Source organism: Aspergillus ochraceoroseus (assembly GCF_002846915.1).
Source record: "Aspergillus ochraceoroseus IBT 24754 chromosome Unknown P175scaffold_3, whole genome shotgun sequence".
NCBI classification, from domain to species: domain Eukaryota; kingdom Fungi; phylum Ascomycota; class Eurotiomycetes; order Eurotiales; family Aspergillaceae; genus Aspergillus; species Aspergillus ochraceoroseus.
Window position 1 is genome coordinate 1,413,670 of NW_024468478.1, and position 23,459 is coordinate 1,437,128.

The 23,459-nt window shown below is 50.7% G+C and overlaps 9 protein-coding genes across 9 annotated transcripts; 4 read left to right on the forward strand and 5 right to left on the reverse strand.

Moving 5' to 3' along the window:
• Positions 1 to 429: 429 nt before the first annotated feature.
• P175DRAFT_0515818 (Zn(II)2Cys6 transcription factor domain-containing protein) lies at positions 430 to 1,682 on the reverse strand (the record flags this gene model as incomplete). The annotated part of the gene is made up of 2 exons (XM_040898878.1): positions 430 to 1,379; positions 1,499 to 1,682. 2 exons carry the CDS (start codon positions 1,680 to 1,682, stop codon positions 430 to 432), a joined length of 1,134 nt encoding a protein of 377 aa, XP_040753144.1.
• A 1,164-nt stretch (positions 1,683 to 2,846) lies between these two features.
• Positions 2,847 to 3,781, forward strand: P175DRAFT_0556706 (DUF3237 domain-containing protein; the record flags this gene model as incomplete). The annotated part of the gene is made up of 5 exons (XM_040900712.1): positions 2,847 to 3,050; positions 3,134 to 3,168; positions 3,237 to 3,373; positions 3,441 to 3,559; positions 3,624 to 3,781. Exons 1-5 carry the CDS (start codon positions 2,969 to 2,971, stop codon positions 3,779 to 3,781), a joined length of 531 nt encoding a protein of 176 aa, XP_040753145.1. The 5' UTR covers positions 2,847 to 2,968.
• Positions 3,782 to 4,452: 671 nt separating this feature from the next.
• On the reverse strand, positions 4,453 to 5,694 carry P175DRAFT_0492380 (putative short-chain dehydrogenase; the record flags this gene model as incomplete). The annotated part of the gene is made up of 4 exons (XM_040895888.1): positions 4,453 to 4,595; positions 4,654 to 4,767; positions 4,848 to 5,034; positions 5,152 to 5,694. 4 exons carry the CDS (start codon positions 5,692 to 5,694, stop codon positions 4,453 to 4,455), a joined length of 987 nt encoding a protein of 328 aa, XP_040753146.1.
• Positions 5,695 to 6,240: 546 nt separating this feature from the next.
• On the reverse strand, positions 6,241 to 7,526 carry P175DRAFT_0434760 (uncharacterized protein; the record flags this gene model as incomplete). Its single annotated transcript, XM_040893683.1, has 2 exons — positions 6,241 to 6,904; positions 7,150 to 7,526. The coding sequence occupies 2 exons, from the start codon at positions 7,524 to 7,526 to the stop codon at positions 6,241 to 6,243; spliced, it is 1,041 nt and encodes a 346-aa protein (XP_040753147.1).
• Positions 7,527 to 7,811: 285 nt separating this feature from the next.
• P175DRAFT_0435924 (GMC family oxidoreductase) lies at positions 7,812 to 10,089 on the forward strand (the record flags this gene model as incomplete). The annotated part of the gene is made up of 6 exons (XM_040893769.1): positions 7,812 to 8,174; positions 8,256 to 8,876; positions 8,957 to 9,067; positions 9,150 to 9,739; positions 9,837 to 9,967; positions 10,043 to 10,089. 6 exons carry the CDS (start codon positions 7,812 to 7,814, stop codon positions 10,087 to 10,089), a joined length of 1,863 nt encoding a protein of 620 aa, XP_040753148.1.
• A 237-nt stretch (positions 10,090 to 10,326) lies between these two features.
• P175DRAFT_0508680 (THUMP domain-containing protein) lies at positions 10,327 to 11,473 on the reverse strand (the record flags this gene model as incomplete). Its single annotated transcript, XM_040898372.1, has 6 exons — positions 10,327 to 10,428; positions 10,484 to 10,624; positions 10,700 to 10,914; positions 10,967 to 11,123; positions 11,213 to 11,341; positions 11,402 to 11,473. The coding sequence occupies 6 exons, from the start codon at positions 11,471 to 11,473 to the stop codon at positions 10,327 to 10,329; spliced, it is 816 nt and encodes a 271-aa protein (XP_040753149.1).
• A 680-nt stretch (positions 11,474 to 12,153) lies between these two features.
• Positions 12,154 to 14,228, forward strand: P175DRAFT_0477257 (alpha-keto acid decarboxylase family protein; the record flags this gene model as incomplete). Its single annotated transcript, XM_040895313.1, has 5 exons — positions 12,154 to 12,262; positions 12,323 to 12,403; positions 12,468 to 13,695; positions 13,752 to 13,959; positions 14,016 to 14,228. The coding sequence occupies 5 exons, from the start codon at positions 12,154 to 12,156 to the stop codon at positions 14,103 to 14,105; spliced, it is 1,716 nt and encodes a 571-aa protein (XP_040753150.1). The 3' UTR covers positions 14,106 to 14,228.
• A 1,107-nt stretch (positions 14,229 to 15,335) lies between these two features.
• On the forward strand, positions 15,336 to 19,992 carry bck1 (putative MAP kinase kinase kinase (Bck1); the record flags this gene model as incomplete). The annotated part of the gene is made up of 2 exons (XM_040893792.1): positions 15,336 to 18,096; positions 18,161 to 19,992. The coding sequence occupies 2 exons, from the start codon at positions 15,336 to 15,338 to the stop codon at positions 19,990 to 19,992; spliced, it is 4,593 nt and encodes a 1,530-aa protein (XP_040753151.1).
• Positions 19,993 to 20,585: 593 nt separating this feature from the next.
• Positions 20,586 to 23,430, reverse strand: P175DRAFT_0456728 (Golgi transport complex subunit COG3). Its single transcript, XM_040894635.1, has 4 exons — positions 23,089 to 23,430; positions 22,686 to 23,025; positions 21,607 to 22,632; positions 20,586 to 21,523 (listed from the first exon to the last, which is right to left on the reverse strand). Exons 1-4 carry the CDS (start codon positions 23,295 to 23,297, stop codon positions 20,729 to 20,731), a joined length of 2,370 nt encoding a protein of 789 aa, XP_040753152.1. The 5' UTR covers positions 23,298 to 23,430; the 3' UTR covers positions 20,586 to 20,728.
• Positions 23,431 to 23,459: the final 29 nt, after the last annotated feature.

Consider the following 23,459-nt stretch of genomic DNA (forward strand, 5'->3'; position numbering starts at 1 on the left):
CGGGCAATTCGGCCCGATCGGTCCAAATCGGCTCAAAGCTCACTCATAGGCACTTGGCTATAGAGGCTATAAGAGATTAGAGCACAGTTGTTCGGACATGACAGCAGTTGATGGAAGCGCGGAAGGTGGGGGTTGGATTCGGGCAGTGTACCTGGGAATCTACAATCAATCTACCCGCACTCTGACAGAAAGCGGCGAGAACCAATAATCCAATGAAGAGCGGAGCCTTCTGTCAACAGCTAAAACATTGACTATCATGGATGTTGTGGTCTATAGCCTACCTAGGTATGTGGCCGCTAAGGCCAAGAATGACAAGTAGAGACATCGTATCGTGACTTTGAAAAAAAAATGGAGCAAGAAGACCCAAGGATGAAGCCAGGGATTCCTGATTCAATGGTACCAAAAGCAAATCTAAGCATTCCACTTTTCTCACGAGTATCGCCGTTGAGAGTCCAGCTCGAGATGAATATCATACTGGGTACTGAAAAAGGTGGAGATATCAGCTTCTGCCGCCTGCAGCTCATGCTCTAGCACCCCCAACTTCAATTTCCATGCACCCGTTTCCCCCAAGGCGGCCTGGAGATTTCGGAATTCCACCCAGCGTGCGGTATTGGCGAGGTTGGCTGTCTCCTGTAACCGGGCTACCAGGATGTCCAGAATTTGAAAGGTTTGGTTGATATCCAGGGTCATCCGCCGAGCCCACACCAGATACTCGGCCACGGCGGTGGTGATCCCCGCAATATATGCCTCGTTGGCGGAGGTTGCAGACACAAACCGGATGAGCTCACGGAGAACCGTGCACTCATCGTTCCGCTGAGGCGGGTCCTGTAGCTGCTGCTGCCACTGGTGATCTCCATTCAAAGCACGAATAGTGCGAAGGGTGGGCAGACGGGGACTGGGCGGACGGACCTCCGGTAGTGCTGGATCATTATTGATCGACCCCCTTCCGGTGGGAGCAGACAAGTCCTGCTCGTCTAGTAAAGGGGGTGGAGAGGACAGGGACGAGGGCAACGATTGTAGGTGCATCTCCTCCTCTGTAGTAGTAGTAGTAGTAGTAGTAGCAGTAGTAGTAGCAGTAGTAGCAGTAGTAGTAGTAGTACTCGGGCCCCCCAAGAGACTCGCGAAGGGACTCAACACGCCCGCCAAATCCTCGGGACCAGGAATCTTTGTCGCCATATCGCCGCTTGATTCATCTCTCAGGGGTGCCTCCAGTGACAATAGAGCCGGTTGGGATCCACTCAAGTGCGAGAAAGGCGGCGGGGAAGCCTCGATGGAAAACAAGGAAGCGGTGGGAAGATGGAAAGGTATCCCATAGCCGTGGGACGCGGAAGGGCAGATCAATGATGATGACGAACAATTCAGCCTTTCCTCCGCTCGGGCTAGTTGGAATTTTCCAAGTGTTAGCAACCGGGGTGTGTGTGTGTGTGCTTTCTGAGAAAGGAAAAGGAATATATGCACGGCCTCAATCCAAGTAAAATAAGCACGAATGTTTACCCACCCAGACGATCTTGTAAGTCATCAATTTTGGCGAGTAGATCGTTCTTTGACTGCCTGGTGGACTGCACGTAGACACATGTCTCCCCATGCCGCTTGCACGTCTCGCATGATGGCTGCCCTCCGTCACAGCGGACTTTGCGATCCCGGCAAGTTCGACATGCCATGTGTCGGGATGAAGCCGTCATGCTGGTGACAAGTCAGTGCTGACGGAGATGGGATTCTTGATGAGAAGATAAAGGATGTCTGGACTGAGGCCCATCTGAGAATCTACCTGTCTTAGAACCCTAGTGGGCGCGGGTGGTCAGCGATCCAACCTAAAAGGCCCCCAGACCTCTGTCAGATCTATTATGTAGCCAGCAGCAGGCATTTTCTATTCTGGAATGGCATGGTGGTTGTTTATAATTTATTTTATTTTATTTTATTTTATTTTTTGCGGTACAATCAACGAGAACTAAAGTCGCATCTCTACCGTGCTTACATGACGCATATGTATGTACGAACTTGCAAGGGTAATGCAGTAGTGAATATTCGTTGACCCAGTCAACGGTAGATATTCTCGGCCATTAGTTGATGGTGGTGCTGCTCGGCGACTGCACGGCATTTTCTTTTTCTGTTTACCTACACGTAGTAAGCAGCACATCTGAGGGGATCAGAGTAGGACCAGGGGAGCCTGGGGTAGCTGTATCGGTAGGTAGGAAGGAAGCGAGTGGCGGCAGAGCGCATCTTATCTTGTCTGATCTGGGGTTACGGCAAGATCCGTCGCGGGAAGATCCGGCGCGGCAACCGAATTCCGCTCGCCTATACTCTATTACTCCGTAGTCCGTACTTTCAATGGGTACGTGGTTGGAATTCTGAAATTAACCTGGTAGATAAGAGCAGACTGCAGGATTCGGTCTATTTTCTGGCACCTTGATCCTGACGTTTTTGCAATGCTTAACGCGTCTTTTCTAGGAAGTGGTTAGGTGAACAGGAGTAAGCACTAAGCAGCTGAAGGAATAAGACATGACAAAGAGAACCGGACTCAACGCGAAGCACTGCCAAAGACTTGCGATAACTAGTTACCCCCCTGGTACTTAACCCGGAGAATCCGGCTTCCCCGGGAGCTATTTTCAGAAAGCCTGGCGCCATTGTTTCGAGATGATTGAATTGCATTGTTTCTCGTAGAAGAACCCATTTTCCAAGGGCTTCCGTGAACGAAGAGCATGAGAAAGTATCACTGACATCAATTCTCGGCCCTTACGCCGATCGATACCATTTTTCTCCTCCATGCTCGGGCCGGGCATGACACAATCTTCCCGACGGCGGCCATCTCGATTGTCTCTTGTGATGGAAAAAAAAAAAAAAATAAAATAAAATAATATACACGGGTCAGCGAGATATAAAAGACATCCGCCAGTTCGTCGGATACAGGGTTCAGCGATGAATACAACTCAGCTTGAAGTGTGTGTAGAGAACAAGATATCAGGCCAGAATGAGTCCTCCGATTCTCAACTTCCCCAGCCTTCAACCCGCCATTGTTTGGAAGGTCAATGCAGGCGCCGCTCACTCAGTTGGTACGTTGTAGAGCGCCCCACCACCATCCCCCGGGTAAGAGAATGCTTACACTTACTCTTTGTTGAATCGTCCATAAATCCAGGACGCCGTCAAAGTGGACCGACCCTGATACATTTTGTAAGAGAGAGACTCCCGGTGAAGGAATATCGTGTCTTGCATGGGTTTACTGACAAGCGAGGGACCAGGAAACTCCCACCGGCACGGTCGAAACCGTGGAGGGCTTTGAGCCCCAACTCAATGGCAAGATCGTGTTTGGTGCTGACTGGCTTGAGTTCGATCCGGACCAGAAACATGCCCGTATAAACATGAAGGCCATTGCCACGTACCGTTCCTTGCCTTGCATTGTAATGCCGCGGGGCCAGGGGTGATAACTGACAATGTTTGCCCAGGACCGACGACGGCAAGGAGATCAGTTTTGGATACACGGGAATTATTGAGCTCAATGAGGCGGTGATGAAGATCTTTAATCAGACGCCGGATTCCGTGAGCGTTCCATTCGGCTTCAGCAGTGAGTGTTTCCCTCTTGCGGGTAGCATGGCTGAGACTCTTGCTGAAAGAAATCATGGTCTTAGCGGGTGCCCACTCCTTCTTCAGCGGCGATCCCTCCTTGAAGGAACTGGAAAACATGACCTTGGTGGGCAATGGGCGAATGCTAGTGGATCCGGAGACTCGTGTGATTACCGTCGAGTCTCGCCTCTCAAGGGTTGTTCCTGCTACGGGATTCGATTGAGTTGATCAGGCCTCCTGGGAAACTCAAGGCTCAGTTGGAGAACTGCAAAGAATGAGCCCACGCAGAGGCAACACTTGATTGATGTATTTAAGAATATCTACAAAGTTTCCCCGAAGCTTGATGCAGGTACCAGGCTCTCCCAGTTACCAATTCGCTAGCAGTAGTGCACATCATGGACATGCGGCTTACCTAGTATCCGCTACCCGCCATCCATCAGTGTCTGTAAGAAGCTCAGGTGCTGACTTACATCCCTTACTTCCATAACATCTTCTACATTCTCCCTGCGTAAATGTGACCGGCAGTTCCTCTCCATTCACATTACACGGGAATACATTCCGGTCAAGTCTTTGAGGAGAGCTTTCTTTGTTGACTTGGGATGGTGGTGGTGGTGGTGGTGGTTCTGATGACTGAGTCGATCTTAGATTAGTCGCCGACTCGTCATGAAGACAACTTCAGTTGATTCTCTTCCGTCGGAATTTGGAATTGTCTCGTACGCAGTTGATGGCAGAAAGACAAGGTTTACCCACTGTGATATATTTGAGCATTACTATAGCAGTAAATTCGAACAGCGCCAGAGTTCTCTGTCCGGCAAAACTACCCTGACGCTGATCCCAGTAGTTTTTTTTCACGGCTAACTAAAGGAGCAATGCCACAGAGGAGCCCATCAGTCCCTAGTAGGAGAACTCCTGTCCAACCAAGTCCTCACTGAGTCGCCACAGTCTTTCGGCTTCAAAGCTGCTCGTAGCCCATGGTTTGACCGTGTCCACCAGCGGATCGGAAACATGGCAGTCGATCAGGTAGGCCCCGTTGGTGGCTATCGACAGTCAGTACATTGTAAGGTCGTCATCTCTCCTGTAGACAGGAAACTATACCCTTGAGACACGGATCAAATGCCGCGTAGATGTGGGTTGCGGCTCCTCTTTCCAGTGGTTTCGCGTCGAACTCCTTCCACCCTTCCGGGTTACCCAGAGACTTGTCCGCGCTCCCTAGCAAGAGTCAGTCAGTTCCAGGCCTGGTATCTGTGTGTGTGTGTGTGTGAGCAGGGAGGAGCTCGAGATTCCCTTACGCAGTTCACCAAGCTCCACGCCCCAGTCCAAATGATTGCCCAGGTTGGTCCAGATGACTCCTGGGTGGAGACTGAAAGCCTGGAGATTATGTTTCATCCCAAGCTTCCGGGCCAGCGAAATGACAAACAGCATATTAGCGGTCTTGCTCTGACCATATGCGTACCAGCGGTTGTACGTTTTCCCATCCTGCCCATGCGTACATTACTGTTAGTGTTGTTTCTTTCTTTTTTTTTTTTTTTTTTTTCGTGGGTGAATCTAGCCAACTTTCATCAGATGAATGAAAAGAAAAAGAAAAGTACCTACATCAAAGTTATAGTCATGGAACCGGAACGGGTTCAAGCGATGACCATCGCTACTGACCACCACAATTCTTGGCTCCCTGGCAGCCACAATCTTCTTCATGATCAGATTGGTGAACAAGAACGGGCCGAGATGGTTCGTGGCCAGATGGGACTCAAACCCGTCGGGGGAGAGCTGGTAGTCCACTGCCATGATTCCGGCATTGTTGACCAGGACATCAATCACGGGAATGTCGTCCCACGAGCTGTTGACCTGCGCGGCGGCCTCCCGCACGCTTTTCAGGGAGCCCAGGTCAACTTGGAGCGTGCGGACCTGGATCTCCGGCTGGGCTGCGGTGATCTCCGCGGCCATCTGGGCTAGCTTGTCGGCATTGCGGGCGGCGAGGATGAGCCACGCAGGTTTGGCCTTCGCGATGGCTTGGACGAAGAAGCCTCCCAAGGAACCCGAGGAGACGCCCGTGGTCAGAATGACCTTGCCCTTGATCAGGGGGGCGTAGTCAGAGACGAGTTCATCGGTGGTGGTATGAGTGGTGTAGGGGGCCGGCATGGTGATGATGGTGTATGCTAAAGGGAGAGCGGTTGTCTAGAGAGGGGTATAAGTAGGTTGGAAGGGTTTCGTTTGTCCTTTTGATTTGTAATATAGTCAACTAGTTAACTAGTTAACTAGAGTTCTATTTGGCCATCAGATGAGATTTTGAAAGCTCTGCATGTACAGGGAATTGAGAACAAGGCATGAAATGAATCCTCTGGACCGACAACTAGGCAAGGCAAACCCTACTCCGGTTGACCCCGGTGATTTGTAACTTTGGTAGATGTTTCAACAGGGAATATATGCACATCCCATGCATGGCCTGAGGTCATGTTCATGGGCCAGGAGAAAGGATACGATGGGTGGGGATGTACTGCTTCATTGTGATTTGGCTGTGGTGACTTAGTTCCGGGCGACTTTGCCCGATGCTATCTACTCGCTTCGGACACTATGCAGTACATATGCTCCCCCTCTTTACTCGCTAACTAATACAACACTTGTCCAATGTATCATCCACCTATCCACCTCGGCCCGGAAGGCCCGAGCCTACTGTCGCCCTCCTCTCTACTCCTCTTTCCGGTTGCCTTTGGCCACAGTCGTATCAGTAGTAGGTAGCATCAACAGTTCATCCCGGACCCAGTTGAGTCCAAGGCACACACTTCCCGGCCCTGCAATCAAGACCCCACCAACAATTCCTACCAGGACCTTTGTCCCGGCCCATCGCTGATGATACCACCCTCGGGCAACAAGCACAGTGCGTAACTGCGACCAGGCCACCAAGATTCCCACAATATATCCAAACAATTGGTCCCAGAGGAAAAAACTGAGCACTCCGTCTCCCACCGTGCGCGTGGGGGTAACCGCAACCGGAGGGATCAGTAGTCTCGCCGGGTGGAAGTCGTCCAGCGTCTCGGGGGCCCAGAGGGTCGGAAAGAGAACGGTGGTCAGGCTGATACTCAGCAGACCCATGTGGACAGCAAAACTGATCCAAAGGGAGACGGCGTACACTATTCGCAGTGTAGTCCTGCGCGTACTAGCAGTAGTGGCATATTTCTCTCCGTCTCCTCCAGCTAGAAGGAGCACGTAATGAAAGACCTGCATGCTGACATAGACCAGGGCGGGGAAGAGGTTCCATGCCACCAGGGCCAATTGTTGAAAATCATTGGATACCACGCCAGGCGAGGGGAGCGCCATTGCCACCGCCGGGAGAAGATAGCCCAGGATAAGACTGGGAAGAACCAGCATGATTCGGCGCGGCGGGGCGCTGGATTGGATGCGCAATTCCTCGAATGAGGGAGGGATGGCGTTGTCATAGGTGACCAGAGGGCTGTTGGCAAGGTACCAGAAGGCCCAGAATGGACCGGTACACGCGATAGCCGACAGTTGGAACAGCAGGAGCCAGAGCGTCGTCCTGTGTGTCTGTCAATACCTAGAACCCTATCTAATAAAATCAGCAAGAGACGCACGACTCACCCAATGGGGATAGTGGTCCTCCCGGATTGGCTCCGTCTCGCACTATCCACATAAATCCCGGTCAGCACGCTGAGATACTGCGCCAGGAAGTAAATGCCAATGGCAGAAGTGGCCGGATGGGATCCATCCACGGCTTCCCAGAAAAACACCAGGAGCATATCCAGGAGATAATCAATGGGCCAGACGATGCCCGTGATGCGCGTCCGCAGCGGAGACTCGGTGCCAGGCAGGATATAGGGTAGATTCGGTCCATGAAGGGCCGTCAGGAGGTGGGACAATGAGCCATCCAGGACAGTCCGCCCCCAGGTGTGGTATGTCCCCAGGGCACTGAGCAGGTATAGGGTTGCCTTCAGTTGATTCCGGGTTGTCGGTGCCATGGTGATAGGCTAGAATCCACGCACTCGTATACTGGGACTATTGCAACTTCCCCCGCCATCGCCTTATTTATGCCATCAGTCGGAGGATTCATTCTCGGTGGCCAGAAGCAACTCGGGCCGAGACCACCGAAAGGATGACGACCTCCTCGAGTCGATTTCTGGGGATTTATACCACCAATGGTGCTATTGTCCGCCAGGGTTGATGCAGGTGCCTGTCGCTAAATTGTGCACGAAACCAGAAACAAGGGTGCGGACTGGTATATACAATCCAACGAAGACGACACTATGGCCGCCCTCCTCTACACTCTGTGCTTCCTCCCCACAAGCCTGGCCACCATCGGCGTAGGTCTTTCGTCCAGCGGCGTCACGGAGCTGTTCGGCAACTCTTTCGGTCTGCCCAGCGAGAATGCCACCTATGATTACATCGTGGTCGGCGGAGGCACGGCAGGTAATGCGATTGCCGCACGACTGGCCCTGGACCCGGCCAATTACTCGGTGGCCGTCGTCGAGGCCGGTTCGTTCTACGAAGTCCTCAACTCCAACCGCACCCAGGTGCCCGGCTATGACTTTTACTCGGCGCTGGCCAACTTTGTGGGCGGCTCGTTCGAATCCCTGACCAATTTCGGCTTGAGAAGTGCACCTCAAGGGGTACGTCTGCACTCGTACGAGTATGCTTTTTTTTTTTTTTTTGCCCCTGGTGTTAGTTACTGACTGGACGTGTATGCAAAGGGTTACAATGGACGCGAGATCCTGTATGTTGCCGGGCAGACTTTTGGCGGAAGCTCGGCCTCCAACTACATGGGGTATGCGCGCGCCACCGAGGGCACATTTGATGAATGGTCCAAGATGGTCGGCGATGATCTCTGGTCCTGGGACAATGTGTATCCCGCGTACAAGAAGAGCTGTAACTTCACGGCGCCCAACTACAACAAGATCGATCCGTCCTTCAACATTTCGTACGATGCGTCGGCCTTTGAGCGCACCGGGGGCCCTCTCCAAGTATCGTACGGCAACTATCTCGGTCCGTATGGTCCGTACCTGGAAGAATCCCTCGACAAGCTCGGCTTTGAACGCCTCCCGGGACTCAACAGTGGGCGACTGATTGGTTATGCCACGATCACGACTGCCATTGATCCAGAGGAAGCCACGCGCAGCAGCTCCGAAACCTCATTCCTGCAGCTGGCGGCACAGCACTCGAATATTAAACTGTACCCACAGACACTGGGCTCTCGGGTTCTATTCGATGAGAACAAACGGGCCACGGGTGTCGAGGTGCAGACCAACTCGTTGATGTCGAAATTCAAGTATCATCTCAATGCGAACAAAGAGGTCATTGTCTCTGCCGGTACCGTAAGTCAATTTTTCGACCCGTGACCCTTGAGTGTTTCCCATTACTCACCCAGACTAATCCTCCTCCTCTCCTCTGTTAGTGGCACTCTCCTCAAATCCTGATGCTGTCCGGCGTTGGCCCATCAGAGACTCTGCAAAAGTACAACATCTCGGTTGTGGCAGACCTGCCCGGAGTAGGTCAGGGGGCGAGGGTAAGAGTTTTTCCCTCTTCAAAAAGTGAAAAGTGCACGATAAGAAGCAAGAAGCTAATGCGCCTGGCATATGTCAATAAAGGACCAACCGTGGATGGCCCTGTCGTATAAGGTCAATGTGACCACCGGCACCCAAGTGGCTGCGGGCAATGCCGAATTCTCAGCGGCCCGAGTGGAAGAATATCTGACCAACCAAACGGGTCTGCTGTCCAGCATCGGAGGAGGCCAAGCCCTGGCCTTTGAGAAGTTCCCGGCCTCCTTCCGTCAGGAGTTCAGCCAATCCACCCGGGACTTCCTCGACACGTTCCCGAGTGACTGGCCCGAGGCCAACTATCTTTCCCTGGAGTATGGCTCCTACCCGTCCGACCTGGGTGCCGACGACAATTACCTCACCATCGGCTCGGCCCTCCTGACCACCTCTGCCCGGGGCAATCTGACCATCCAGAGCGCGGACATCGCCGATCCCCCGATCATCAGCCCCAACTGGCTCCTGGACGAGGGCGATCAAGAACAGGCCATTGCTGCGCTGCAGCGGATTCGAGAGATCGCGTTCAATAGTACCATTGTCGAGGAAGAATATCTGCCGGGCTCCAATGTGACGACTCGCGCGGAGATCCTGGAGTGGCTCAAGGATAACATGAGTCTGATCTACCACGCCACATCATCCTGTAAGTTTACCCTCTTCCTTTATAATGGGCCTATCCCCAGGCGGGTGAGCATTGTCCAACTAATGGCCCTTTTCTTTTACCTTGGTGTGATATTTAGGCAGGATGGGTGTTTCCAACGATACCACCGCCGTCGTGGACTCTCGGGCCCGGGTGCGTGGAGTGACCGGCTTACGGGTCGTTGACGCCAGTGCTTTTCCTTTTGTGCCTCCAACATTTCCGATGGCCACTGTTTGTACGTCTTTTCCAGATTCGAGAAAGACAATCCGCCCCCGCTGAAGAAGTTGGTGACTAACGAAATGGTTGCTAGACATGTTCGCTGAGAAGATTGCCGAGTCGATCCTAGATGGTCAGTGATGGAGACAGCCTGGAAAACTGCCGAGGACGTTCCAAGGACAGTCATTCTCGGCCTGTGTACGGAGTACATATAAGAGAATACATGTGCAGACTATACTAGTGGTTGTTTGAGTGAGTGCTGTTTCTTGGATTTTAGATAGTATAAATCTCTCGACCCTTCCTCGGCATATATTACTTTTAAAAAAAGTAGCAGCTCCTAGGTACGGAGTATAATATTCCAGTTCGTATAATCCGTATTTAGGATGGCGGTGGCTCGGAACTTGGGCTATAAAGCTCCGCCAAATTGAACCTTTTTAACTTGTCGTAGTCACTCCCAGCAACGCTCATGCCAATTACATTCTATAACGAGATAATGGTTAGCAGAGGGTGTTGCTTGAATTTTTCGGGGTCGTACCTGAACCACATCAACGAGAATGATCAGATCATAATTCTTCAGATTCACAGGGTGCTCGGGCCCAACAACATCTGCAACCGTCTTGATGACGATATCCCTGTTGAATTTTGAATTGGCTCTTACCGACGGCCGAATGGCGTACTGTAGATTGGAATTTGTCACCTGAGAAATTCCCGTAGAAAAGGGGAGCCGGGGGGGGGGGGGGGGGTCGCAAACCTTTTTCGGAGGGCCTCCGGAATGGAAATGCGGTTTGAGAATCTCCCGCGCAAAGGCTTCCAAATCAACACTAAGGGTTTTTCGAATGGACCGCACTGGTGTCATTCGTTGGATAAAACGGCTGCGCTTTTTATTTGGGTTGACATGAGCGTCAACGCAGATCTGGTGCACGAGCTTCTCAGGATCAATTGATTTATCGAATTTCACGAATGTTACTGGCTTTCTTCAGTCTCAATCACGCTTTGCTCAGGGGAAGAATTGACAAACCGCAGGGGAGATCGGTTTTGACAGCTTGGAATAAGGAGGATGGTTTTGCATTGGCTGGCTTCAGCCCTTCGACTTCTTTGCGAATTTGCGCCTCGATATCATCCTCATCGGAGTCAGGCTCCTCGTCATTGGCGTCCTCGTTCAGTGCTTCCACACTCTAAAATGGGCGATATGTTAGAAGCCGGTAATGCCCGGAGGGCCACAGAAAGCCCCCGATGCAAAGTCTCCCATGCATAGTGAACCAACCTGAGTGAAAAGGTCCACGGCCTCAGCACCGCATTTCTTTTCTTTGCCTATTTCGGAAGTCACAAATACTCCCCAATCACCGCTCTCGATGTTTGATCGTGCGCTTTGTGGCTTTTGCCAGTTCCCGCCCTGGATCACATATCAGGTCTATTGTCCAGGCAAGCAGCAGATAGTTGTCTAGGGGCCAACCTTTCTCCTCTTATGGGACTGACTGGAAGGGTCGCCGCCACCAGGCATCGTTCGCTTCCCAGTCTCGGCCATTCACAAAATTTAGCTACCTTCCAGCTGGGCTTCGGCCGAAACGAAATAGCTAGGTGAACACGTTCAATCCCAAAGAATGCGACGGTGAGAAGTTCGCCTCTGAACAGACTTCTCATTGCCCCTCTCCCAAATTAGAATATTCTTCCTGTGGTGAAGGTGGGGTGTTGTAATAGTCCGGTTTAGGTTTAGCGCCCCTGCCACCCAAAGCTACCTAGATCGTTCGAAACAGCTTCAGAGGTCAATTGGAATAGCTATTAGCAGGTCCCTGAATCAAAGGTAACATCTGTTCTGTTGGCTGATCGGAATATTTTTGCGCGGGTCTTGGAATGTCATCCCTGAACATCTTATCAAAGGCCCTGGCTAGGAGATGTTTGAGACGGTTAGCTACCTATCATGCCACCTTTTATTGGGGCCTGTCAGCCAACCAAGTTGTCAGAGTGTCTTAAGATTTATAACAATCACAGCTTGAAAAGCATGACATCACGTTGTGTCCATGACGTACGATTTGATTTGTTGGCATGATATGGAGGACTTATCACTGCTTAGGTACTTACTATATATATCTTCCGTCAGCATAACCCCTCCTGAGTGTTTCCCCCTCCTTCCCACACAATTACTTTGTTATCATCCTCCTTCCAATATTCAGTTTAGAACCATCGTCAACTTTTCGACTGGTCGAAATGGCAACCGACATAGCTACAAGGGAGCTTCGTCAGCCTATGGATGTCGCGGAATACCTTTTTCGTCGTCTCCATGAGGTTGGGGTACGTTCGATCCATGGTGTTCCTGGTGAGAAAGGCCCCAGCATCTTATTGATCCAACTACTACTGACATGTTGTTCTCTCATAGGGGACTATAACCTTGTTGCTTTAGATTACCTCCCGAAGTGTGGTCTGCATTGGGTTGGAAACTGCAATGAACTCAATGCTGGTATTTTCAATCACTCGGAGTGGCCGGAGCTGTAAAATGTGACATCTAACGCTCAATCCTGCAGGTTACGCCGCCGACGGTTACGCTCGAGTTAATGGAATTGGTGCTTTGGTAACTACTTTCGGTGTAGGCGAGCTCTCGGCACTCAATGCCGTTGCTGGAGCCTTTTCTGAGTTTGTGCCGATCGTTCACATTGTTGGCCAACCACATACAAGGTCGCAGAAAGATGGCATGCTGCTGCACCACACCTTGGGCAATGGAGATTACAATGTGTTTGCTGCGATGAGTGCCGGAATTTCAACGACTATGGCGCGATTGAACGATACTCATGAGGTGGCAACGCTTATCGACAATGCTATCCGGGAATGTTGGATTCGAAGCCGGCCCGTCTACATCACGCTTCCTACGGACATGGTGACGAAGAAGATCGAGGGAGAAAGGCTCAATACCCCAATTGACCTCTCCCTCCCCCCTAATGATCCTGAAAAAGAGGACTATGTGGTGGATGTTGTCCTTAAATATCTGCATGCTGCGGAGAGGCCAGTAATCTTGGTAGATGCTTGTGCCATTCGCCATAGGGTGCTGGAGGAGGTTCACGACTTGATTGAAGCCTCTGGGCTGCCTACATTCGTGGCCCCCATGGGCAAGGGAGCTGTAAACGAGGCTCATAAGTCGTACGGCGGTGTTTATGCTGGCACTGGATCTAACCCTGCAGTCCGCGAGCAGGTTGAATCTTCGGACCTTATCCTCAGCATTGGTGCCATCAAGTCTGATTTCAACACCACCGGCTTCTCCTATCGCATTGGGCAGCTGAACACGATTGACTTCCACAGCACATTCGTCCGCGTCAGATATTCAGAATATCCGGACATCAATATGAAAGGGGTTCTGCGCAAAGTGATCCAAAAGATGGGTGCTGTCAATGCTAGACCTGCTCACTATGTCTCGAACCAAGTGCCAGAGGTTGAGCAAGCCTCAAGCACGCAAGCCATCACCCACGCCTGGTTGTGGCCCACGGTTGGCCAGTGGATGAAGGAAAACGACATTGTTATTACCGAAACTGGCACTGCAAACTTCGGAATCTGGGATACTCGGTTCCCCCCGAAAGTCACGGCTATCAGTCAAGTCCTTTGGGGTAGCATCGGCTACTCCGTCGGAGCTTGCCAGGGCGCTGCATTGGCTGCCAAGGAGCAGGGTAATCGCCGGACGCTGCTGTTCGTTGGTGATGGAAGCTTCCAGCTTACTGTACAGGAAGTCAGCACAATGATCAGGAATAACCTCAATCCAATCATGTGAGTTCTGCCACATCCATATGTGTCAATCTTAGTGGGTGCTGATATAATATTAGTTTTGTGATTTGCAACAACGGCTATACGATTGAACGGTTTATCCATGGATGGGATGAAGGCTACAACGATATCCAGACCTGGGATGTTAAAGGAATTCCTGTTGCATTCGGCGGAAAGGACAAGTACAAGGGCTACAAAGTCACAACCAGGGATGAACTTACAGAACTGTTTGCCAATGAGGAGTTCTCCTCGGCTCCATTCTTGCAGGTAAGCGTGTCCGGCATCATTGCCTATTCTTTCACCCAGGTACTAACTCAGAGTAGTTGGTTGAGCTCCATATGCCCTTGGACGATGCTCCTGCGGCTTTGAAAATCACGGCTGAAGCGGCGGCCTCCAGGAACGACAAGAAGTAGGGTGCACGTAGCATTCTGCAGGGCAAGGGGGGTAGATCGCCTAATTGATGCACGACAACTCGAATTATCTATTCTTTTACCCTAGAGAACTTAAATAATAATGACCACTCAATTGATCACTTCAAGTTCATCTTGCTTGCTCCCGACTTTAGTAGACGAACTAGAGCCCTTTAGCCTGACAAGAGTATATTGGGAAATGGTATGAGTGGCCGGTTGACCAGGGTAAGGTGGACCATGTACGACCCGGACTCCCAGACTATCTCAAATAGTACTCCGTAGTACCGTACGGCGTATTCGCTTTCGCACTCTGCTAATCCGAAGGAAAAGCGAGATATTGAAAGGAAAAGCGAGATATTTCCAAACAAACCAAAGTTGGTTCGTGCCTTATCGCGCATTTCACGTGATTAATTAAGGTGTCGAGGCGCCAAGACAACCAACGCATCGGAGCTTCTCATGAAACATCGGGCTGGGGCCTGGACAGGTTCCTCCAATCTTGCGGGCAGTCCTGTTCTCCTGATTTTACTTGCGAGATCGATCCGGTATCCTATGTGCTGTTGGGCTCTGGAAAGCTGTCATGATCTAGCTCGAACCCTAGCGATTTTTTAAAAAGGCTATGGTAGGTTTTTCGTTGCCCTTGGATCTTTTACAGCCGTCGTCCCCTTTCAACAGCATCGCATACTTTATAAGGGGTCCCTCGATTTCGAATTTTTTTTGCTAATCCGGGAATTCGTCTGCCGTTAGATTGGTTTCCCCCGTTTATATCCAGCGTTGGCGCCTCCTCTGGTGATAGAATCACTTACTGCCCGCTTGTTCACGATCCTCTCAATCAGAAACGACTTACAAGCCCATGAGTGCGTGGCTGATACCACCCCTGTTACGCACTGATTATTGCACCGCACCTAGGGCTTGGGGAATCGGCTTAGGTGCGAGCTGAACATCGCATATGCACTGGCAGACACTCAATGAGACGCTTGATCCCCGTTGGTTAGTCCCATCTTGATCACGATCAATCACCCGGACATAAGGGCAAGATTTAAGAGAACATTTTTGGCTCCGGCGATGGTATTCTTTGATGGGACGTGAACTTTGTGAATCCATCGCCGCTAGATTTCAGGGAAGCGTAAAGGACAGGCCTTCCTGATCCTCATCTTGGTAGCCCGATTTTGATCCGACCTTAACCTTTTTGCTACAATTCCTAATCGTGTTGGTTATACGCTGGAGATAGCCAGTATGGATGGCCAAAGGCAGCAACAATATGTCCCGGGTCCGCCCCCTTCAGCTACCCAGCCCCAAGGACACATGATGACACTACCGCCTCCTCCACCTCGATACCCTCCAGCGCAACCCCAGGGTGTCGTACCTCCTCCGCCACCCGGGCCACCTCCTGGAACAGGATATGGCGCTTCCAAGCTCACGAATCCCCAAATGCCACCTCAAAGCGCCCTTGGGTGGTCTAATTGGAATGGGCGAGGGATTCCCCAGTACCTTCCGCCGCCTCCCCCACCTCCGATGACGCACACTAGCCAGTCGTCCTTCACTCGTCCGTCAGCTCTCCAAAATATCAGCGGCACATCTGCAACCTACGTTCCACAGCCTGGCACATTCGGCCCGGGAGTTGGAATACCTGGTTTCGATTTGCACTCACTTCCGTCATATGATACGTCGGGGACTTTGATGGCTAATGATAGACCACGACCACCGGTGACCCCGTCATATGGACATCCCAGTGTTGATTCTTCTGTCTTCAAGAGAGACGTAGGCATTCCGCCTACCCCATCAACTCGAAATATCTCTTCCTCCCACGACAACGCCCATGATATGGTCTCTTCTGGGATGGCTACAGCAACTGTTTTGAACACTGTGCCCCAAAATGTGCCCCAAGCGAATGACTTGACGAAGTCTTCTAGCCATCGCCATAAAGACAGTAGTACTGCTGTTGGAGGTATGTCAGCTAGTGAAGCTGCTGTGCAGTGGCCTTTGGATAGGGTACTACTGTGGCTCGCCAAGAACGGGTTTTCCAATGAATGGCAGGAAGCTTTTAAAGCACTAGAACTTGAAGGAGCTGATTTTTTGGAATTGGGTTACGGACAGAACGGAAGGCCTAACCTGGGTAAATTACACAATGTTATCTACCCTCAGCTTGCCAAGGAGTGCGAGGTTAGCGGAACGATATGGGATTTGGCTCGTGAACGAGAGGAAGGGAAGCGCATGCGCAAATTGATCCGTCTAATCCATGGTGACACAGGTGCTGATAGCGGCGTCCCTTTTCAAAGGCATCGCGAATCGGAGGATGTCCAGGCCAACGTTCCTGAGGAACCCCCCGAGCTTTCCCCTAATATCACACATGTGCCGGCTTCTCCAGGACCTACTGCGGCGGATCTTTCTAATAGCCCTAATCTCAAAGCACCCAAGCTTGCTTACAACCATAGGAATAGCGTGCAGATGCGCTCCTTCACAACGCCCGTACCCAGCAGTCATGATAATGGGCCCCCGGATCTTGCGATGAATGATGGGAATACATTTTTGTCTCGGTCGGATTTCTCACGGAATGTGTTGGGTAACATTGGGAGCGATTATCAACGGAAAAGCCCTTCACTTTCTAGTGAGAATGGAATCTTTGCAATTCCTCCTGTCCGACAATACGAAGATAGTCCCCAAAGCGGAAGCCCGGCCACACAGCATGCTACCTTGTATCCGGGCCCATCTTCATCCACAAGCGATTTGAATAAATCTGGACATTCTCGCGTCAACAGTGCAGAGTCAAGCCGTCGGTACTATGAAACATATAAGCAAGAAAGCTCTCGCGCCTCACCACAAGAAATATCTAGTCGCCAGTTTGGTGGAGAAAATGCTTCATCTTATCCAAGGGATCACCGCATGGGATTCCTCAATTTCTTCAAGAAGAAGACAGCAAAGGCCGGCGATCCCAGCTTCCCATCTCCTGAGGATCAATTCCCCGAGTCCCCAACAATCTATGATAAACACCATTTTAATAACAGCGATATTTCCGTGAATGAACGGCCGTCTTCTGCCTCTACGTCAGATCATGAAAAACTCACGTTACGGACTAAACCCGCCTACAAAAACAAAAAGTTCATATTTGCAACTACTGATGGCTGGACCTATCGCCTGATTGACACAACCGACATTGACTCGGTGGAGACACTCCGTGCTGTTATTTGCCAAAACCTTGCCATCCATGACTGGCCTGATGCCCAGATTTTCTTGACGGAACCTGGACTCATGGATCACGAAGACCCTTTGAACGACACCTACCTGACCCTTTGCCAGAGAACGAAATCAGACTCAGTTGGCTCTCTTAAACTGTTTGTTAAGGGCCCACAGGTGCGACCTGGAGTAAATAACTCTCCTAAGTATGCAGGCCTTGGGGTCACGTTCTCGGATAAGCCTACCCTCTCTCCTACATCTGTCACGGTTCCCCGGAAACCGTTGGATGGGGAAGCTCTTAGTAGGATTACCTCACATAATCAGGCAAAGTCTACTTCTCCACAACAATTCAGGGCCCCTGCTGTGAAATCCCCCAGTAACCCTCAAATGCCCGCTGGAACATCTCCAGTAGATGGTGAAGCGGAGACAGCCCATCAAGAGGATCTCAAACGTGAAGCTGACCGTAAGCAACAAAAGTCCTACCGTATACCCTCAACAGTACCACCCAGACAGGATGCCTATAGCGAGACCGGTTACCGTCGTAAGGAGGTTATCAATTTCGACAAACCTCGTGTATCTCCTTACGAAGACAAGAAGCCTGAGATGCTTGTTCCTTTCCGCAAGCCACCTTCAGCGCCTCAGGAGTCTCAAATGCTTACCAAAGTCAATTCGCTTAGAAAGAAAGACTCTGATCGCCCTCGTCTTCACCACACCCCAAACCAGCCACCTGGCATTAAACAAATGTTGGCTGATATGGGAAGGATGACCGGCTCTATTGGGAAGCCTCCGTCAACACCTAACTCTGCGATTACTACGACTCCAGGTAAGATGATTGATATTGAATATTTCCGTCTGCCCCGGTTTTAGACGCTGACCTAAATCTATAGATGAGCCCCGAAGTGCATTTGACTTGACACTGGAACAAAGTAATCACGGCACACCATCCCTTGACGATTCCAGCTACTCACCTGGAAATGCTACCGTCTCCTCCACGATGTCTAAATCGACAAACCAGTCTAGGAAATCTTACGGACCGGAGTTTGACTTTGAAGAGACGGAGGTCTCTTTCCAACGCTCACCTGTACCGCAGGAGGATTCTGATAATGATTCAGATGATGGGTTGTTTGCAATCCCATTAGTAAACACCAAAACACCGACGAAGGGCAACGCAAGCGTCCCAGGTTCCCCCGAAGCCCAGAATCGCCCAAGAAAACCATCGCTTACGGTGAATACTGGAACAAAGCTGCGAACAGGGCTATCTGTCAGCTTTAGATCTCCCAGCGCCAGTCGAGAGACATTTGCTAGCTCGGTTGGTGATGCTAGTGGTCGGGGGGCACCTTTCTTCGATATGTCTGCTTCACCAGAAGAAGAAAAGCCTCCAATGCGAAGAGACTCCTTTGCTCGAGGTGATATTTGGGCGAGTCGTCCCCCAGTTGAGGGAGTTATTGACAACCTGGACGACTTCTTCCCTTACATTGATCTCGATGCTCCTTACCTAGATGGGCAGGGCACATCGCCACCGACCTCCCCTGCAAGCAGGACCGCGATCAACACTGATTTGAGCCACAAAGAAAAACAAGATGGACCGCCTTATAGCATGCCACCCCATCCAGGCCCGGTTGACGGTATTGTTGGATCAACAGAGCCAACAATGAAACCACAAGAAAAGGGAGTTGTTGCCCGCAGGAACATCAACCGTTCTGGCGGCGGCCTCACTCGCATGAAATCGATTCGAGAAGTTGCCAAGGGTGCCAACCAAGCCAGTAGGAACCGTAGCGTTGTCGCATCGTCTGGAAATCAAAAAATGGGACCGCACCGTCGCAAGAGCACCAAAATGTTTGGAGCAAAGATTATGCAAATCAGCCCGAAGCCTGGCAGCCGTCTCAGCCAACTTGATCCGATTCCTCAAAATAGCACACCTTCAGGTTCAATACCCCAGAGACAGCCTACCTTCCGCATCGTGCGCGGTCGACTTATCGGTAAGGGAACTTACGGTAGAGTGTATCTCGGAATGAATGCCGATACTGGTGAAGTTTTGGCAGTCAAACAGGTGGAGATCAACCCAAGAATTGCCGGGCAAGACAAAGATCGAATCAAGGAGATGGTTGCTGCGATGGACCAAGAAATTGATACAATGCAGCACCTTGAACATCCCAATATTGTGCAATACCTTGGATGTGAACGAGGAGAATTTTCAATCTCAATATATCTGGAGTATATTTCCGGTGGTTCAGTTGGAAGCTGTCTTCGAAAACATGGAAAGTTCGAGGAGAGTGTGGTCAAGTCCCTTACGCGACAAACTCTAGAAGGCTTATCATACCTCCACCACCAAGGAATCCTTCATCGTGATCTGAAAGCGGACAATATCCTTTTGGATGTGGATGGAACTTGCAAGATCTCCGACTTTGGCATTTCGAAAAAGACAGATAACATCTATGGAAATGATTCCTCAAACTCCATGCAAGGGTCAGTATTCTGGATGGCACCAGAGGTTATCCAGTCTCAAGGACAGGGTTACAGTGCCAAGGTGGATATTTGGTCTCTTGGATGCGTGGTGCTCGAAATGTTCGCTGGCCGTCGACCCTGGAGCAAAGAAGAGGCTATCGGTGCTATATACAAACTCGGAAGTCTGAGCCAGGCACCTCCAATCCCAGAAGACGTTTCTATGAATATCAGCCCGGCCGCGCTCGCCTTTATGTGGGACTGCTTCACTGTGTAAGTTTCTTCTCCCATTTCCATTTCTTTTTGCTGAACAATACCCCCCGTTTTTAGTGATACCTATGACCGTCCCACAGCTGAAACCCTCCTCACCCATCCTTTTTGCGAGCCGGATCCAAAGTATAATTTCGCCGACACCGAGCTCGGGGCGAAGATTCGCCATGTTCTTTGAAACCATGCTAGTAGTAGCTACATGAGGGAAGAGGCAACCCGCTGAACCGTATATATATATATTCTATTCCCCTTTGCAGTTTTCGCAGATTTGAATGGTCGTCGCCTCATACCTAGCTCTGTTATTATTCATTCCGTATCGATTTCCATCTAGGGCTTCATCATGTTGTGTTGTTTTGTGCCGGACGGACATATCATTTGGGTTGTTTGTCAGGTTCGGATAGTTTTCTCTCTCCCATATCTTAGCGCTACATGTATCGTATATTATTATTATTTTCTTGGTCTTGCAGAAACCCTAAGCATCCCCCCTTTTTTTTTTTTTTTTTTTTCAAATCCCTGGGTTGCCGCGGTTTCTAGTGACGAGTACGGAGTCGGATTGTTGCATACTTTGGAATGCTGGCTATGCTATGCCAATTGGAACGTGGTCACCCAGCATTGGATGAACATGAACAATCTCATGACTGCATAACTTGGGTGGTTATTAGGGATCCTTTGATCTAATATTTACATTCAAGTTTGTAGCACGTTTCTACTACCCTAACCCTAACCCTAACCCAAACTCAAGCTCATCGAAACTGGGATCCTCGACTACCGGTCCTACTCATACTTCGACTCGTGGTCCCATCATCTTCTTCTTGAGTCGAGATTCCAACTCGGAAGATCCCCTCGCACCACCCAGCAAAAGTATCCACATCCCATACAGCATCCTCACGTCCCTTGCCCTTCTTACTAACTGGGTGTCCCTTGGTCTTCTCTGAAGACGTGTATTTATCAAAAAACTCCTCGTAGATCTGGATTACACGGTCCTGGACAGCGCCTACCAAGGTCTCTTTCATCCGAATGTCATCTAGATAATCGCCCAGAATCTTGCGGAGACTCGGGACCTCGTTTTCGATATTCCGGCATGTGGGGTAGATTAGTTCTCCACGCTGCAGGTTTCGCTTATCGACGAATTTGACGGGGAGGGAAGCCGTCATCTTCGTGGCGAAGCTGTTGATGAAGTCGTTGATTATGGTTCTGAGTCGGCCATCGAGCTCGACTTTGGCATCGAGCATATTCTCCACGACTCGGGGGAGTAGACCGTGGCCGACGAGGCGCACTAGGTTGCGTGGGTTGAAGAGACCCCCGCGTTCGCGGAGTTCCCAGAAGGTATTCGTGACGCCGGAGAAGTCGAATGAGACCTCGGGGGCGACGTACTCGATGTCGAAGGCGACAATCTGTTGCTTTAGAATAAGTAAATGGCTCATCAGGAAGAGTTGTCCGTCTGTGGCTGATTTGCTGGAGATGAGTAAGCTGGCGTGGTGGAGTGAGGCAGTGGTTTGGTGAACAATTTGGTGTGCAAGATCATCGAATACAGTGGACTGGTCAAGGTGCAATTAGCGCTTTGCTTGGCGGAATTTGGGGGGCAAAAGGGGGGGGGGGGGGGGGTAATGGAGGAGAGTACATTTACAAGACGGTATATTCTGCTGAGAAGCCATACTGCCTTCCGCAATGTTGGATACCATGCGGCAGGAGCACTTTGTGAGTCGTAATCCCATTTCGATTCTTGCTCCGGTGGCGAATCCGCACTGTCCTCGGAGTTTTTCGTTGGTTTGGGGATGTTTACAAAGGCATCGGCATGCGAAATCTTTCTCCCTGATATCTGCTGCTCTGTAACAGATATTGAAACCTGACTGTTGCGTGAGGGATAATCGAGGTCCTCAGCACGGGGCTTGAAGCGCTCAATCTCATCACGGAGAAAAGCCTGTGCGCGGAATACAAGACGGGTCTGAACGTCTTCTAAAGCGGGCTGGATCAATGCTGAAAAGTCCAGCTGGTTCAGATCGACATGTTCTGTCTCGTCTTCCTGGTCAAATAAGTACCGTGTTTGAAGAAGCGTGCACAGCTGGCACAGCTTTACAATCTTGTCTTCGTGGATTATTCTTGGCCGTAAATGGTCGTAGAGCGGCTCGCAGATGGTTTCTAGGAAGTCATATAGGCCCCCCTGTCCGTGAAACCATTCACCCCATAAGTCGAATTCGTCCAGGCATACTCCTCGGACATAGCTGATGCTTCCGCGCGCAAAGGCGACGAGATCTTTTGATGTGCTAGGGGCCTGCACAATCTCGCCGAGCTTTTTACGAACTAGCGGTATGATGAGCTTACCGCGTGTGGCGGCATAGTTAGCATGAAGTTCATTGAGGAGACTTTGGTATTCGGCTTCCGTGCCTTGATCCGGATCTAGCGGCGGCACAGCTCTCTTCTGGATTTCGAGACCGATCTGCTTTAGTTCTGGCGCGCCAACTCTGAATTTGGCATACAGTAGAGCTGACATGGCGGTGTCATTAAGTTGTTGATCTGAAACTTTCTTTGAGACACTTGAATATATATCTCGTAGGGAAGAAACGAAGTGCCCCCGGATGAGGGTAAGGGCACGTGTTAGAAGGAGTCGGTATCGGGAACGGTATACATCTGCCTCCTTCTGGTCGGACTGCAGGCTGCGGATTAGCTGATATATCTAAATATAATAGAAGCCGTACTGACGTGAGTCTCCATATAGTCCAGGCATTCGTCCAGCCGTCGTAGCATGTCTGAAAAGTCCTGCCCGCGCACAGTATTCCCCGCACCTGGAGCGTTCAATTTCCTTGAAGCGGGATCCAAAAAGTCATAGAATTGAAGATTGTATTCGATATCTGCTACTAATTCTGAATCGCGATTCTGAGCCGATAGCAGACCCTCGCATTGCTTCTGGAAGCTGGAGGTCTGTGAATCTACTGCTTTGAAGTCTTCGGAAAGGCTGGTGAGGAGATTAAGTGTAGACGATGTATCGGAGAGCAGCATATCTAGATGGGACTTCGACATCTGCAGTTCATCAAGACACGCCCTAATTGCAGGTAAAGGTCAGCTTTCCACATCACTGATAGACACGGACTGGGGAAATGCCTACTGGTACTCATCGTAGCTGGCCTCAAGCAAGCTAGCTTCCGCTTCATTGTACCACTGGGCAAATTCGAGCTCATTATGAATTTCGGTAATTACATCCGGGTCGTCTGGAACTGTCTCTAGTTTTGGAATCTCCTTAGCTTTCAGTTCAATGGGCATTCCTGACGGGGCGGTTTGCCGGCGACTTCGCTGTCCCGTAGCTTGCTGAGCCATTGTCGAACCTTGAATGGGGACTGTGGTCGGATGGATATCTAGAAAAGAAAAGGGTCAACCAAGCTGCGCTTCCTACAGCGCTATTCAACGAGACAAAAGACCATGCCCTCCCTTTGGCTCTCGTATTTTTCGCATGTCGACGATAATCTTGAATGCTCTGTG